The sequence below is a fragment of the Pristis pectinata genome, chromosome 19, assembly GCF_009764475.1.
Source record: "Pristis pectinata isolate sPriPec2 chromosome 19, sPriPec2.1.pri, whole genome shotgun sequence".
Classification (NCBI taxonomy): Eukaryota; Metazoa; Chordata; class Chondrichthyes; order Rhinopristiformes; family Pristidae; genus Pristis; species Pristis pectinata.
The window spans coordinates 5,279,190-5,293,593 of record NC_067423.1 but is presented as its reverse complement, the minus strand read 5'-3'; the positions used below and the strand labels follow the sequence as shown (position 1 = coordinate 5,293,593).

Sequence of the window (14,404 nt, the reverse complement as noted above, 5' to 3'; positions counted from 1 at the left end):
GCCAAATGCAGGCAAATGGGACTAGCTTAGATGGGCGTCTTGGTCGGCATAGACCAGTTGTGCTGAAGGGCCAAAAATCTGTGCTGCATCACTCTAACACCTTCTGCTGATGTAATGTAGCAAACACCAGGAGCCTGAAGACCCACACTCAATGATTCAGGAACAGCTTCTTCCCCTCTGCCATCGGATTTCTGAACGGTCCATGAACCCATGAACACTAGTTTTGCACTATTTATTTATTTTTGTAATTTATTGTAATTTTTATGTCTTTGCACTGTTCTGTTGCCACAAAACAACAAATTTCATGTCATATGTCGGTGATAATAAACCTGATCCTGATTTTCACCATTTCTGAATCTTCAGCACAAATATTGGAGGGAATAATATTTTAAATTTAAATATCCCAAATAAACAAATAACTTTAGCGTTATCGATAACTAATGATCTTGGGACTGGAAATGAGAGGGGCAGAGTGAGAGGAATGGGGGTATGTGGGAGATGGATGGAATGAAGGGGTGGGTGAGGAGGGTGGGTGAGGAGGACTGGGGGGAATGAGATAGGGGTGGGGGGATTTAATGAAGGAATGAGATGGGGTGGGGGATGAGATGGGGAATGGGATGTGGGGGGATGAGATGGGGGTGTGGGGAATGGGGTGGGGGTGGGGGGAATGGGATGGGGATGGGGTGGGGGGAATGGGGATGGGGTGGGGGGAATGGGATGGGGATGGGGTGGGGGGAATGGGGTGGGGGTGGAGGGAATGGGATGGGGATGGGGTGGGGGGAATGGGATGGGGTGGGGGGAATGGGATGGGGGTGGGGGAGGGAGTTGGGTGGGGGGTGGTGGGTTGAGGTGGGGGAGGGAGTTGGGTGGGGGGTGGTGGGTTGAGGTGGGGGTGGGGGCGGTAGGAGGTGCAGTTTGCCCGGGCCGTCCTTGCAGGCGGAACCTTCGTCCGGGGCCGGGTGGAGCGGGGGTCGCGGTGCCGCACGGAGCGAGGAGCCGCTGCCATGGCGGGTGTTGGGGCGGCGGGACGGTGGGTGCGGAGGGCGGGGGTCCTGGCCAGGCCGAGGCCCGGGGCCGGGCTCTGCGGGGGCCCTCCACAGGCCCGGCAGGCTGGGGGCGCGGTCCAGGACCCGCTCACCGTCCGCACCCAGCAGGCTGGCATCAGGTGAGGGGGGAGGCTGAGGGGACCCGGGGGGGGGGGGAGGCTGAGGGGACCCGGGGGGGGGGGGGGGTGAGGCTGAGGGGTCCCTGGGGGGGGGGTGAGGCTGAAGGGACCCTGGGGGGGGGAGGTGAGGCTGAGGGGACCCTGGGGGGGGGGTGAGGCTGAGGGGACCCTGGGGGGGGGGGGTGAGGCTGAGGGGACCCGGGGGGGAGGGGTGAGGCTGAGGGGACCCGGGGGGGGGGAGGTGAGGCTGAGGGGACCCGGGGGGGGGGGTGAGGGTGAGGGGTCCCGGGGGGGGGGGTGAGGCTGAGGGGTCCCGGGGGGGGGGGGGTGAGGCTGAGGGGACCCGGGGGGGGTGATGAGTCACAGGGGATGTGGGGTCTTGGGGGGTGGTGTGAGGGGTCCTGGGAGGGTGGGGGTGATGGGTCCCGCGGGGGGGGGGAGGGTGGGGATGATGGGTCCCGGGGATGATGGGTCACAGGGGATGTGGGGTCTTGTGGGGGGTTGTGAGGGGTCTTGGGGGGGGTGAGGGGTCCCGGGGGGGGGGTGATGGGTCCCGGGGGGGGGGTGATGGGTCCCGGGGTGAGAGGTCTGGTGGTCCGTGGGAGTTTGGGGTCCGGTGGTAGTGGTGGTCCCCGGGGGTGGGAGGTGCACCCTGGTCCCCGGGGGTGGGAGGTGCAGTGGTCTCCAACTCTCCCCTTCGTTGGAGACCACTGCACAGCACTCGTGCGCGAATCCAGGGTCGATGTTACCGGCAGATTATTCAGCTGTGGTGCACATGATAGCTCACGTCAGTGCAGTTTCAGACCTGTACCTTCTGCATTGATCAGGGATTTTTAGTGTCCCATGTAATGCTGTGTGTGTGGAGCGCTATTCTGAGCTTCATCAGCTGTTCACTGTCAGCAGATTGCCTGAACATTGCAGAATGCCAATATGCTACTCTAGGAAAGCAAAAGGATGAAAAGCAGTGAGTTGTTTCAGAAGCAGGTGAATTGCCCTGCCATATGAAGGCAGAATACAAGGTTAATGGCAGGATTCTTAGCAGTGTGGAGGAACAGAGGGATCTTGGGGTCCACATCCATAGATCCCTCAAGGTTGCCACACAGTTCGATAGGGTTGTTAAGAAGGCATATGGAGTGTTGGCCTTCATTAGTCGGGGTATTGAGTTCAAGAACCGTGAGGTAATGTTGCAGCTCTTTAGATCTCTGGTCAGACCACACTTGGAGTATTGTGTTCAGTTTTGGTCGCCTCATTATAGAAAGGATGTGGAAGCTTTAGAGAGGGTGCAGAGGAGATTTACCAGGATGCTGCCTGGATTGGAGAGCATGTCTTATGAGGATAGGTTGAGTGAACTGAGGCTTTTCTCAATGGAGAGAAGGAGGATGAGAGGTGACTTGATAGAGGTGTACAAGATGATAAGAGGCATCGATTGAGTGGACGGTCAGAGACTTTTTCCCAGGGTAACAATGGCTAACACAAGGGGGCATAATTTTAAGGTGATTGGAGGAAGGTATAAGGGGGATGTCAGGGATAAGTTTTTTACACAGAGAGTGGTGGGTGTGTGGAACACACTGCCGGCAGAGGTTGTGGGGGCAGATACATTAGGGACATTTAAGAGACTCTTAGATAGACACATGAATGATAGAGAAATGGAGGACTACGTGGGAGGGAAGGGTTAGATAGATCTTAGAGCAGGATAAAATGTCAGCACAACATTGTGGGCTGAAGGGCCTGTACTGCACTTCTATGTTCTATATATAACCACCAGTTAGTGTGGATAGAAGTTCAGTTCCACATCTGCATTGTGGGTACATCGAATTCCCTCAGAATTCCCTCAGTATTGTGCTGTATTCTATGTTCTAAGACGGAACAGTTAGGAGAGCAAAGAGTATCCTTTTATAAATGCATTCCTGTGCATTCTCCTTTTCCTTTGCTGTAAGAAAGGTTGCCTTTTTAGGAATATTGTGCTGAATAACCCAAAGAAACGGAATGCCCTCTCACTGCCGATGCTGAAATCCTTGCGCATGGACCTTCTTCATGAAGTGAAAAGCATTGATCTTCGAGTTATAATTATTTCAGGTAATCTATTGCACTCCCTCTATTGCAAGTATTTTACTTCCTTGAATAGGTGTGTGCATAATGTTCCAGATGGAAGTTTCACCAGAAGTGCAGTAAAATGTTTTTACTTTTGTACTCAAATATTCTTGCAATAAAGTACAATGTACCATTTGCCTTTCTGATCCTACATGTTACCTTTCAATGAGTTGTGTATGAAAGTACCTGGATCCCTCTGAACAATGCTTTTCGATCTCTCATCTTAAAAATAAGATGCTCTGTTTTTCTTGTTCTTTGTACCAAAATGGGTGACTTCGCTTTTTCCCACTTTTTGCCTGCATATGTTCCCTGGATGCCTCTTTGCGTCCATCTCACAACCCACCCTGTCACCTTGGTTTTCAAGAGCACCTTGGAGAAGAGAGAGTTGGAGAGGGATGGAATTGTAGCACCCAGGTCCTTGACTTCGAAAGCACAGACACCGGTGGTGAATTGATTGTTGATGGTGATCAAGGGGACAAAATAGAAGAAGCATAAATATCTTGGGAGGTCTTGTGATAGAGAGGCTGTGGAATGATCTGAAAACAAGGGAGATAATTTTGAAATAGTGGTGTTGATTAACTGAAAGCCAATGGAGGAGTCTTTCTTCACATACATGGAAACCTGGACAGAGCATTGGCAGGTGGAGTTTAATCTTGACAACTGTGAGGGGATGTATTTTGGGAAGTCAAATAGAGATAAGATATTTTCAGTAAATAGCAGGGCACTAAGGAATGTTGATGAACAGAGAGAACTAAGATAAGATAAGATATCTTTATTAGTCACGTACATCGAAACACACAGTGAAATGCATCTTTTAGGTAGAGTGTTCTGGGGGCAGCCCGCAAGTGTTGCCATGCTTCCAGCGCCAACATAGCACACCCACAACTTCCTAACCTGTACAGCTTTGGAATGTAGGAGGAAACCGGAGCACCCGGAGGAAACCCACGCAGACACGGGGAGAACGTACAAACTCCTTACAGACAGCGGCGGGAATTGAACCTGGGTTGCCGGCGCTTTAAAGCGTTACGCTAACCGCTACACTACCATGCTTGCTGCTAGAGCAACTAAAGGTCCATATCCATAGTATCTTGAAAGTGGCAATAAGCTGGTGTGGAAGACATATGGCATACTTGCCTTCATAGGTTGGAGCATAGAATACAAGAGTTGAACATTGTATTGCAACTTTACAAAACAGTGGTTAGGCAGCAGTTCTGGTCACCATGCTATTGGAAGGATATATTGGTATTGGTTTATTATTGTCACTTGTACCGAGGTACAGTGAAAAACTTGTCTTGTATACCGTTCGTATAGATCAATTCATTACGTAGTGCATTGAGGTAGTAGAGGGTAAAAACAATAACAGAATACAGAGTAAAGTGTAGAATTTAATTTTAAAAGTGTAGAACGATTATAGTAAAAGTAATGAGTAGATCTGCAGAGAGTAGCTTGCAACGAGTCGCTGGAGAGAGTGCAGAGGAGATTCACCAGGATGTTGCCCGGATTGGAGGACTTTAGCTTTGGGGAGATTGGATAGGCTGGGCTTATTTTCTTTGGAGTGAAGGAGGCGGAGGGGTGACCTGATAGAGGAATATGAAGTTATGAGTGGCATAGAATGGATAGATAGAACCTTTATCCCATGGTAGGGATATCAAAAACAAGAGGGCATAGGCTGAAGGAGTTTTAAAGGGGATCTGAGGGGTATGTTATTTTATGCAGAGAGTGGTTGATATCTGGAACCCACTGCCGGTGGTGGAATCAGATTCAATCACTGCATTTAAGAGGCATTTAGACAGACACTTAACTAGACACAGTCCTAATGCAGCCAAATAGAAGGGCAGCATGGACATGGTGGGCCGAAGGGCCTGTTTCTGTGCTGTACACCTCTGACCATGTGACACAGGAAGAATAACTGGGATGGTCATCCAGAGGAGGTGGTAAAAATCCTCCAGATGACATGTTCGTGGCGTTTGGTTGCATAATTACTGAACTGTCCCTCCAGAGACAAGGTAGAATCCCCCTGCGTTTGCTGGGGAAATTATATTCAAGTATTTAAATAAAATTTGGAATGAAAACAATACTATCTGCATTTGTAACATTGAATCTCCCTGGTTGCCATAATAACTCACCTGGTTCACTAACGTTCTTGCGGGGCTGGGTGGAATCTGCCGTCCTTACCCCGACTGGCCTGTATATGTCCAGACCACCGATGTATTGATTCTTAAATTTCAGCCACAGTGGCCTGGGAGGGATTTGGGGATGAGCAGCGAAGGCTGGCAACAAGCCATGAGTGAAAGCAGAGTGCCGGAGGGGAGAGAGCAAGTTTGTATTGTAGGGTGGGCTCTGCTCTCACTCAACTGGTGGTGGTAGATGGAGCGTATTCTGCCTGGAGGTCGGTGACCAGTGGTGTTCTGCAGGGATCTGTTCTGGGACCCCTGCTCTTTGTGATTTTTATAAATGACTTGGATGAGGATGTGGAAGGGTGGGTTAGTAAGTTTGCAGATGATACAAAGGTTGGTGGTGTTGTGGATAGTGTAGAAGGTTGCTGTAGATTACAACAGGATACTGATAGAATGCAGAGCTGGGCTGAGAAGTGGCAGATGGAGTTCAACCCGGATAACTGTGAAGTGATACACTCTGGGAGATCAAATTCGAAGGCAGAATACAAGGTTAATGGCAGGACTCTTAGCAGTGTGGAGGAACAGAGGGATCTTGGGGTCCACGTCCATAGATCCCTCAAGGTTGCTGCGCAGGTCAATAGGGTTGGTAAGAAGGCGTATGGAGTGTTGGCTTTCATCATTCGGGGTGCTGAGTTCAAGATGTTGCAGCTCTATAGAAGTCTGGTCAGACCACACTTGGAAGATTGTTTTCGGTTCTGGTCACCTCATTATAGGAAGGATGTGGAAGCTTTAGAGAGGGTGCAGAGGAGATTTACCAGGGTGCTGCCTGGATTGGAGAGCATGTCTTATGAGGATAGGTTGAGCGAGCTAGGGCTTTTCTCTTTGGAGAGAAGGAGGATGAGAGGTGACTTGATAGAGGTGTACAAGATGATAAGAGGCATAGATCGAGTGGACAGTCAGAGACTTTTTCCCAGGTCGACAATGGCTAACATGAGGGGGCATAATTTTAAGGTGATTGGAGGAAGGTATAAGGGAGATTTCAGGGGTAAGTTTTTTACACAGAGAGTGGTGGGTGCGTGGAACGCACTGCCGGCAGAGGTTGTGGGGGCAGATACATTAGGGACACTTAAGAGACTCTTAAATAGACACATGAATGATAGAGAAATGGAGGGCGATGTGGGAGGGAAGGGTTAGATAGATCTTAGAGCAAGATAAAGTGTTGGCACAACATCGTGGGCTGAAAGGCCTGTACTGTGCTGTAATGTTCTATGCTCTAACTGTACAGATTTGTGTGAGGCTGAAAATAGATTCCCTCTGTTCCCACTCTCACCTCCTTTACTTATCAGAGTCCAGCACCCGTATCACTTTGTTCCTGCTTATCTCCCTCCAGCAGCCATCTCCAACCTTTACCCTCCCCTCCCCTCCCTCCACCTTGCTCCATGTGCCTCTCAATATTCTTTTTTTCTCTTTGTCTGCCTCCACCTCTCATTCACCTGTCTCCCAACTGTACCCCCCCCCTTCCCTTCCCCTACCTGCCTATTATCCTACATCTCTCCTCAGTCCACCAGCCACCTCAGACTCCTTTCTCACCACTCCCTTTCTCTTCATACCGGCCATCTCCCCTCTCCGCTCTCAGTCCCAATGCAGGGTTTTGACCCGAAACGTCAACAATTCCTTTCCTCCCATTGAGCAGGATAAAATGTTGGCACAACATGGTGGGCCGAAGGGCCTGTACTTTGCTGCAATGTTCTGTGATGCTGCTTGACCCGCTGAGTTCCTCCTGCAGATTGTTTGTTGCTTCTTCTGTTCTTCCCTCTAATCTCCCCCCTCTTTCAGACGGAGATCTGTGCGAGATCACAGACTGCAGAAAGAAAGGAAGCATAAATACCTACTCAGCAACTCAATTTTTCACCTAAGCCGTTTTTAGATCTATTACTATTTATTCTATATACAGTGTTGGAATTGTATTTGTAAGTGAGTCTGATACTGTGATTCATGTGTACACGGTGTAGCGGTTATCGTAACACTATTACAGCGCCAGCAACCCGGGTTCAATTCCGGCCGCTGTCTGTAAGGAGTGTGTGCGTTCTCCCCGTGTCTGCATGGGTTTCCTCCGGGTGCTCCGGTTTCCTCCCACATTCCAAAGACGTACGGGTTAGGAGGTTGTGGGCATGCTATGTTGGCGCCAGAAGCGCGGCGACACTTGCGGGCTGCCCCCAGAACACTCTACGCAAAAGATGCATTTCACTGTGCATTTCGATGTACATGTGACTAATAAAGAAATCTTATCTTACAGCTGAGGGACCTGTATTTTCATCCGGACATGATCTTAAGGAGCTGACTACGACACAAGGAGAGGATTATCATGCCCAAGTTTTTTCAGTCTGCAGTGAAGTAAGCTCACCAATTTAAATCCAGACTGTAATGCATTGACTAACAGCAATTTGTATAGTGTCTCCAACAAAGTAAAATGCCCCAAGGTATTTATAGGAGCATTAGCAAACATTGGATCGCAGGTGACTTAAAGAGTTTGTGGTGCAAATGCAAAAGCTTTGTGCAAATGCAAAAGCTTTTTACAGATGCAAAAGCTTTTTACAGATGCAAAAGCTTGGTAATGGAGTTGGCTTCAAGAAGCATCCTTTTCCTTTGTTTCATTTCTCTCCCTTGACAAGTGGGTTTAAACACTCATTGGCCCTTGACTCATTTAATGGTCTCCTTAAGTGTCATATTTCCTTATGACATTTAAGGAGACTATTCACCTATCAAGGCTATGCTGGCTCTCAGAGCATTCCCATCAATCGCCACTCCCTCCACTTGTTTCCCTGTAACACCGGACATCAGGGTTGAACCTGGTTCGTTGGAGCTGTGAGACAACAGCTCTACTTGTTGCATTACTGGGACCTTCAGGTGGCCTGTTCCTTCTCCAACACTGCATTAAGGTGCTCCATGTAACAAGGTCTTAAAGCAGGAAAGGTAGGGAGGGAAGAGTAGTAGAAAGGATGAGAGGTTTAGAGAGAGATTGCCAGAGCTTGGGCACATCAGATGAATTCCATGGTGGAGCGATTAAGTTCAAGGATGCTCAAAACATGAACGGGCATTCAAATTCTGAAGGATTAGAGACCAAAAGAGTGAAGGGATAGTGGTTTATTAACGAGATCTCAACTTATTAAATTCCTGTATGGGAAAAAACACCACAAAGAATGTGTCTCAACCTTCCTGTATAATTTATGTTCTGTGTGTTGTCTGAATCTACCTGCCTGTGATGTCGCTGCAAGCAAGTTTTTCATCGGACCAGTACCTCACCGTACTTGTTCACATGACAATAAACTCGACTTGACCTGATACCACGGTTGGATCTGCACTCAACTTATCAGGTTCTCATCGCAGAATTGTCTGGTGGGATTCACTGAGTGCCTGGGAGGAGAGCTGAAGGACAACCACTGCCCGTGAAGCATTCATCACGGGTTCATGTGTTTCGATGTACATGTGACCAATAAAGGCGTCTTGTCTTATCTGCCCGGGGTAACCTGGGCAGACACGGTAGTGTAGCGGTTAGTGTAACGCTTTACAGCACCAGCGACCCGGGTTCAAATCCGGCTGCTGTCTGTAAGGAGTTTGTACATTCTCCCCGTGTCTGCATGGGTTTCCTCCGAGTGGTCTGGTTTCCTCCCACCTTCCAAGAGACGTACAGGTTAGGAAGTTGTGGGCGTGCTATGTTGGCGCCGGAAGCGTGGCGACACTCGCGGGCTGCCCCCAGAACACTACGCAAAAAGATGCATTTCACTGTGTGTTTCGATGTACATGTGACTAATAAAGATATCTTTTAAAAAAAAAACGAGCATGCAAGAAGGGTGAAAGTTTCTGGAAGGGGTCTCAGATCAGGAAAGTTCACAAATTAAATCTGTGGCGAGCTCTGCTGATCACCTTTCCTCTGACTGTAGGTGATGATGCTGCTTCAGGATCTCCCAGTGCCAGTCATTGCCAAAGTCAACGGGCTGGCCACGGCTGCCGGCTGCCAGCTCGTGGCGAGTTGTGACATTGCCGTGGCGTCGGACAGGTCAGAGTTTGCCATGCCAGGTGTCAAGGTCGGTCTGTTCTGCTCCACCCCAGCCGTGGCCGTCGGGCGGTCGGTCTCTCGGAAGGTAAGTCGCTGCCATGTTTCGGCTGCATACTGTTCCTGTAAAGGATTAACTGGGATGGTTGGCGCTGCAGGGGGTTTGTAGTGCTTTATGAGGCCAGCTCTGTGCCTCCCGTGGTATGTTTCCCCACAGTTGTTGAGCTACACAGCACGGAAACAGGCCCTTGGTTCAATTGTCCGTGCCAACGTGAGCTGGTCCCATATGCCTACATTTGGTCCATATCCCTGCAAACCTTTCCTATCCATGTACCTGTCTTTTAAACATGTGCTATTTTTTACCTGTTGTGTGGATTTGCAACTCCAACCCCTCTGACTCAACCTCTCGTTTAATTTCCACCCTGTGAGTGTTGGGGTTTGGCACTCACTGCCTTAAAAGGGTGGGAGAAGTGGGAACATCCCGTCACACTTGGATGTGTCTTTGAAGAGCCATGACCTGCAGGGTACAGACCCAGTGCTGGCAGGTGGGATTAGGCTGGGTGGTTTTCATCGTTAACGGGCTCTGATAGGCTGGGCTAAATTAATTCCTTTTGTGTAACAGATTTTCAATGATTCTACAGTTCTACTTTCCCTTTCTTTATTCATTCATGAAAGGCAAACTTTGCAGTCATGGGCAGAATTTCTTGGCAAGCCACCATCTTAAACCACTGCAGTCCCTCTGGTGAAGGTGTTCCCACAGTGCTGTTGGGAAGGGAGTTCCAGGATCCAGAACCAGCTACAATGAAGGACTGATATATTTCCAAGCCAGGATAGCATGTGACTTGGAAGGGAACCTGCAGTTGGGCGTCTTCCTATGTGTCTGCTATACTTATCCCTCAAGTTGGCAGAGGTGATAGGTTTGGGAGGTACACTTGGGGTAGCCGGGGTGAATAAATGCAGTGCACACTGCAGCTACTTTGTACAGGCCATCCCCAGGTTAAGACTGACTTACGGACATCCCTACAAACGAACAAGCTCCCAAAGTATTAAATTCAGAAGTCCAATATACATGCATGCGTTCATTCCTATTCACGGCAGAACTAGTTTCCTCCCTCTCTTCCCCCCTCCCTCTCCCCCTCCTCCCTCTCCCCCCCTCTCCCCCTCGTCCCTCTCCACCCCCTCCCTCTCCCCCTCCTCCCTATCCCCCTCCTCCCTCTCCCCCTCCTCCCTCTCCCCCTCCTCCCTCTCCCCCCCCTCTCCCCCTCCCCCTCCTCCCTCTCCCCCCTCCTCCCTCTCCCCCCTCCTCCGTCTCCCCCCCCTCCGTCTCCCCCCCCCTCCGTCTCCCCCCCCTCCGTCTCCCCCCCCCTCCGTCTCCCCCCCTCCGTCTCCCCCCTCCTCCGTCTCCCCCCTCCTCCCTCTCCCCCCTCCTCCCTCTCCCCCCTCCTCCCTCTCCCCCCTCCTCCCTCCCCACCTCTCCCCCCTCCCTCTCTCTCTCCACATTTAATTATTGTTCCTTCTTATCGGTCTTATCTGTTTTTGATGCCATTCATTCCAATATTGTAGAAGGTACCGTATTGAGTGAATTTTTTGTGTATTTTCCAACATGGTCAAAATCAATTTGTGGGCACCTGTAAAACGGAACCCGTTTGTTACCCGGGGTCAGCCTGTACCAGTGACAGAGGGAGTGACTGATTAGGGTGGCGGATCGGGTGCCAATCAAGCAGACTGCTTTGTTCTGGACGCTGTCAAGCTTCTCAAGTGCTGCCAGAGTTGCACTTGTTCAGCCAATAGGAAAGTATTCTATCACACTCCTGACTTGTGCATTGTCAGTGTGGAAAGGCTGTGGGATATCAGGAAGTGACTCGCTGGTCTGCTCTTGTAACAGCAATATTTATAGGTTTGGTCCAGTTGAGTTTCTGGTCAGTGGTGTTGCTGGGTTACAGGTAAGAGCAGTAAATGTCAAGGATAGGTGGTTAGAGATGGCCATTGCCTGGCTGCTGTGTGTTGCTAGTCTTCCCAAAGTAGCTGCCTCTTGTGTCCACATGTTAACCTTGCAGCATTATCGACTTATTTTCATAGAAACATAGAAAACCTACAGCACAATACAGGCCCTTCGGCCCACAAAGCTGTGCCGAACATGTCCCTACCTTAGAAATTACTAGGCTTACCCATACATAGCCCTCTATTTTTCTAAGCTCCATGTACCTATCCAACAGTCTCTTAAAAGACCCTATCGTATCCGCCTCCACCACCGTTGCCAGCAGCCCATTCCACGCACTCACCACTCTCTGTGTAAAAAACTTACCCCTGACATCTCCTCTTTACCTACTCCCCAGCACCTTAAACCTGTGTCCTCTTGTGGCCACCATTTCAGCCCTGGGAAAATTGAAACTGAAAATTGAATCACCGTTGAAAATGTTTGTTCACAGGCAGATCCCAGGTTCTGTCCCGGGTTTGTGCTGTGTTGAGCTGATCTCGGTTGAAGTGAAACCTCGGTAGCCTCAGACCAAGGATAGGAAGAAACAATTTGCCCTGGGTCCCCATCCCTAACTGCAAGTCATGTACATATGCGTCTCGGTTTCCAGGGAAGTCTCCCTGATCTCCCACCGTAACTTCAGCAAGAGATCATAGAATTGCAGCAGAGAAATGGGCCATTCAGCCCATCAGTTCCACACTGGTTTATCCTCCATATGAACCTCCTGTAACCCTACAACATCTCACATGGTCAGCGTAACCTAATTTTCCAGATTCCTTGCATCTGCAGTCCCTTGTGTCTCCAACCTAATTTTATTTAGAGTCACACAGCACGGAAACAGGCCCTTCGGTCCAACTGGTCCGTGCCGACCAAGATTCCCATCTAAACTATATTTACTCCCATATGTTTGTTTAGTTTTTCCAGAAGATATGCTATGCTATTTGCCATGATATCATGTGTTGTGGTAGTAAGTTCAATGTCCAGAGACAGCTTCTGCCAAAGCTAGGGCAAGGCTACCGTGAAACTTCCCCCATGGAAATCCTTATTTCCACAAAAGAAAGCTAGTAAATTTTATAAAAATATACTTGTGGAAGAGGAAACCGGTCTGGTCACATTCCTCAGAGCGGGTGCACAAATAAGCTTGTTTGGTATTTGGGTGCGTGCGGTGATCTGTTAACTATTTAACCCTAAGATTGATAAGGAGCTAACGTGAAATCTAAATATAGAACTCTGTAAATTTCAAAACATGAGATTTGTAAGTTGGTCCTGACCCTCGTGTGAGAACACAATAAGGGAGCCCTCGACAGTTAAATACCTTGCTGGCACTAACCGTCCAGGAGGACCATGTTTCTTTGTGAATTACCAAAGGCTGTGGAACAATGAATTAACTTATCTCATCAGGGCACCTCACAGTATTGAAGGACAAGGGCATGAGGTTCATGGGAAGACCACCATCTCCAAGTTCCCTTCTTGGTTGCTCACAGTCCTGAAATTAAACGTGGTTCCATCATCCTCACTGGGTCTAAATCCTGGAACTCCTCATCCAACAGCACTGTGAAAATACACTCACCAGAAGGACTGCAGTTGTTCAAGAAGGCAGCTCACCATGGGCAGTGGTTGTCGTTCAACTCTCCTCCCAAGCACTCAGTGAATCCCAATGGACAATTCTGCAGTGAGGGTATGCAGCCAAGTCCTGTCCTAATTGCTGGACTCTTACTGGTTCAGCTTCTCTCCAGATGCCCAGTGTAAGAGCAATTAAGGCTAGGCAATAAACGTTGGACTTGCCAGCATCTTAATTCAAAATAAATGCTCCAGTAAGGTTCAAAACCATCAGGAGATAAAGAGAAGAAGATTAGAGATGAAAAGTATCTTTTTATAAAATTGACTAGCTTTCTTTTGTGGAAGTAAGGATTTGATTCCGTTCTTTTTGCCACAGGTTGCCTTAGAAATGCTGTTTACAGGAGACCCTATTTCTGCCCATGATGCATTGCAACATGGGCTTGTTAGCAGAGTGGTGCCTGAGGACAAGTTGGATGAAGAGACAATGAAAATTGCCCGCAGAATCTGTGAAACCAGCAGATCTGTTGTTGAACTGGGAAAAACTACATTCTACAAGCAAATGGTCCAGGATTGGAAGAAGGCCTATCAGATTGCTTCACAAGTCATGGTGGACAACTTAGCACTGAAGGACGGACAGGAAGGAATCGAAGCCTTCCGGCAGAAGAGGAAACCAGTCTGGTCACATTCCACAGAGCGGGTGCACTAATAAACTTGTTTGGTATTTGGGTGCGGGCGGTGATCTGTTAACTATTTAACCCTAAGATTGATAAAGAGCTGACGTGAAATCTAAATATAGAACTCTGTAAATTTCCAAACATGAGATTGGTAAATTGGTTTATTATTGTCACACGTACCAAGGTACAGTGAAAAACTTTGTTTTGCATGCCATCATTTAACGTGATTGAATTCACTTTAGAGATTGCATTGTAAATAGGAAATAAATATAATTTTGCTGTAAAAAAAACACAACTGGACATTATAAAATCAAAAATCATGAGGAGGCTAGTCAGCCGATCATGCTGTAGCTATCCCATTTGGTCCTAACTATCCTGCTCTTAATCCCAAAGTTTGTAGAACTTTCTGATTCAAGCATTTCTCCAAATCCCTTTTGGGAATTCCTACTGAGTCCCCTTACTCTGGCAGGAGCACTCCAGATACAACTCACTGCACAGAAACAATTCCCTCCTTATCTTCACCCTCAGAGTGGCAAAAGACAACTATCCTTATCTCAGACCTCTGGTTTCTGACCATTCTACTAGTGCCAACTATTGGGCTTTTTATTAATTGCCATGCTAAGGAGCTGACATACTTGATGGCTTAGCAAATAAACCAATCCAACATGTTCTGTAGCTCTGTTGTACAGGCCTGGTTGATTTTCCACAGTGGGCTTTGGTGAGGCATTTCATTTTGATCTCCTTATTTAAGGAGGAGTATGCTTTGGA

General features: G+C 48.7%; 1 protein-coding gene across 1 annotated transcript; it reads left to right on the top strand.

Moving 5' to 3' along the window:
* Window positions 1–1,004: 1,004 nt before the first annotated feature.
* On the top strand, window positions 1,005–14,059 carry echdc3 (enoyl CoA hydratase domain containing 3). The gene is made up of 5 exons (XM_052034129.1): window positions 1,005–1,165; window positions 3,120–3,241; window positions 7,670–7,767; window positions 9,315–9,515; window positions 13,339–14,059. The coding sequence occupies exons 1-5, from the start codon at window positions 1,005–1,007 to the stop codon at window positions 13,666–13,668; spliced, it is 912 nt and encodes a 303-aa protein (XP_051890089.1). The 3' UTR covers window positions 13,669–14,059.
* Window positions 14,060–14,404: the final 345 nt, after the last annotated feature.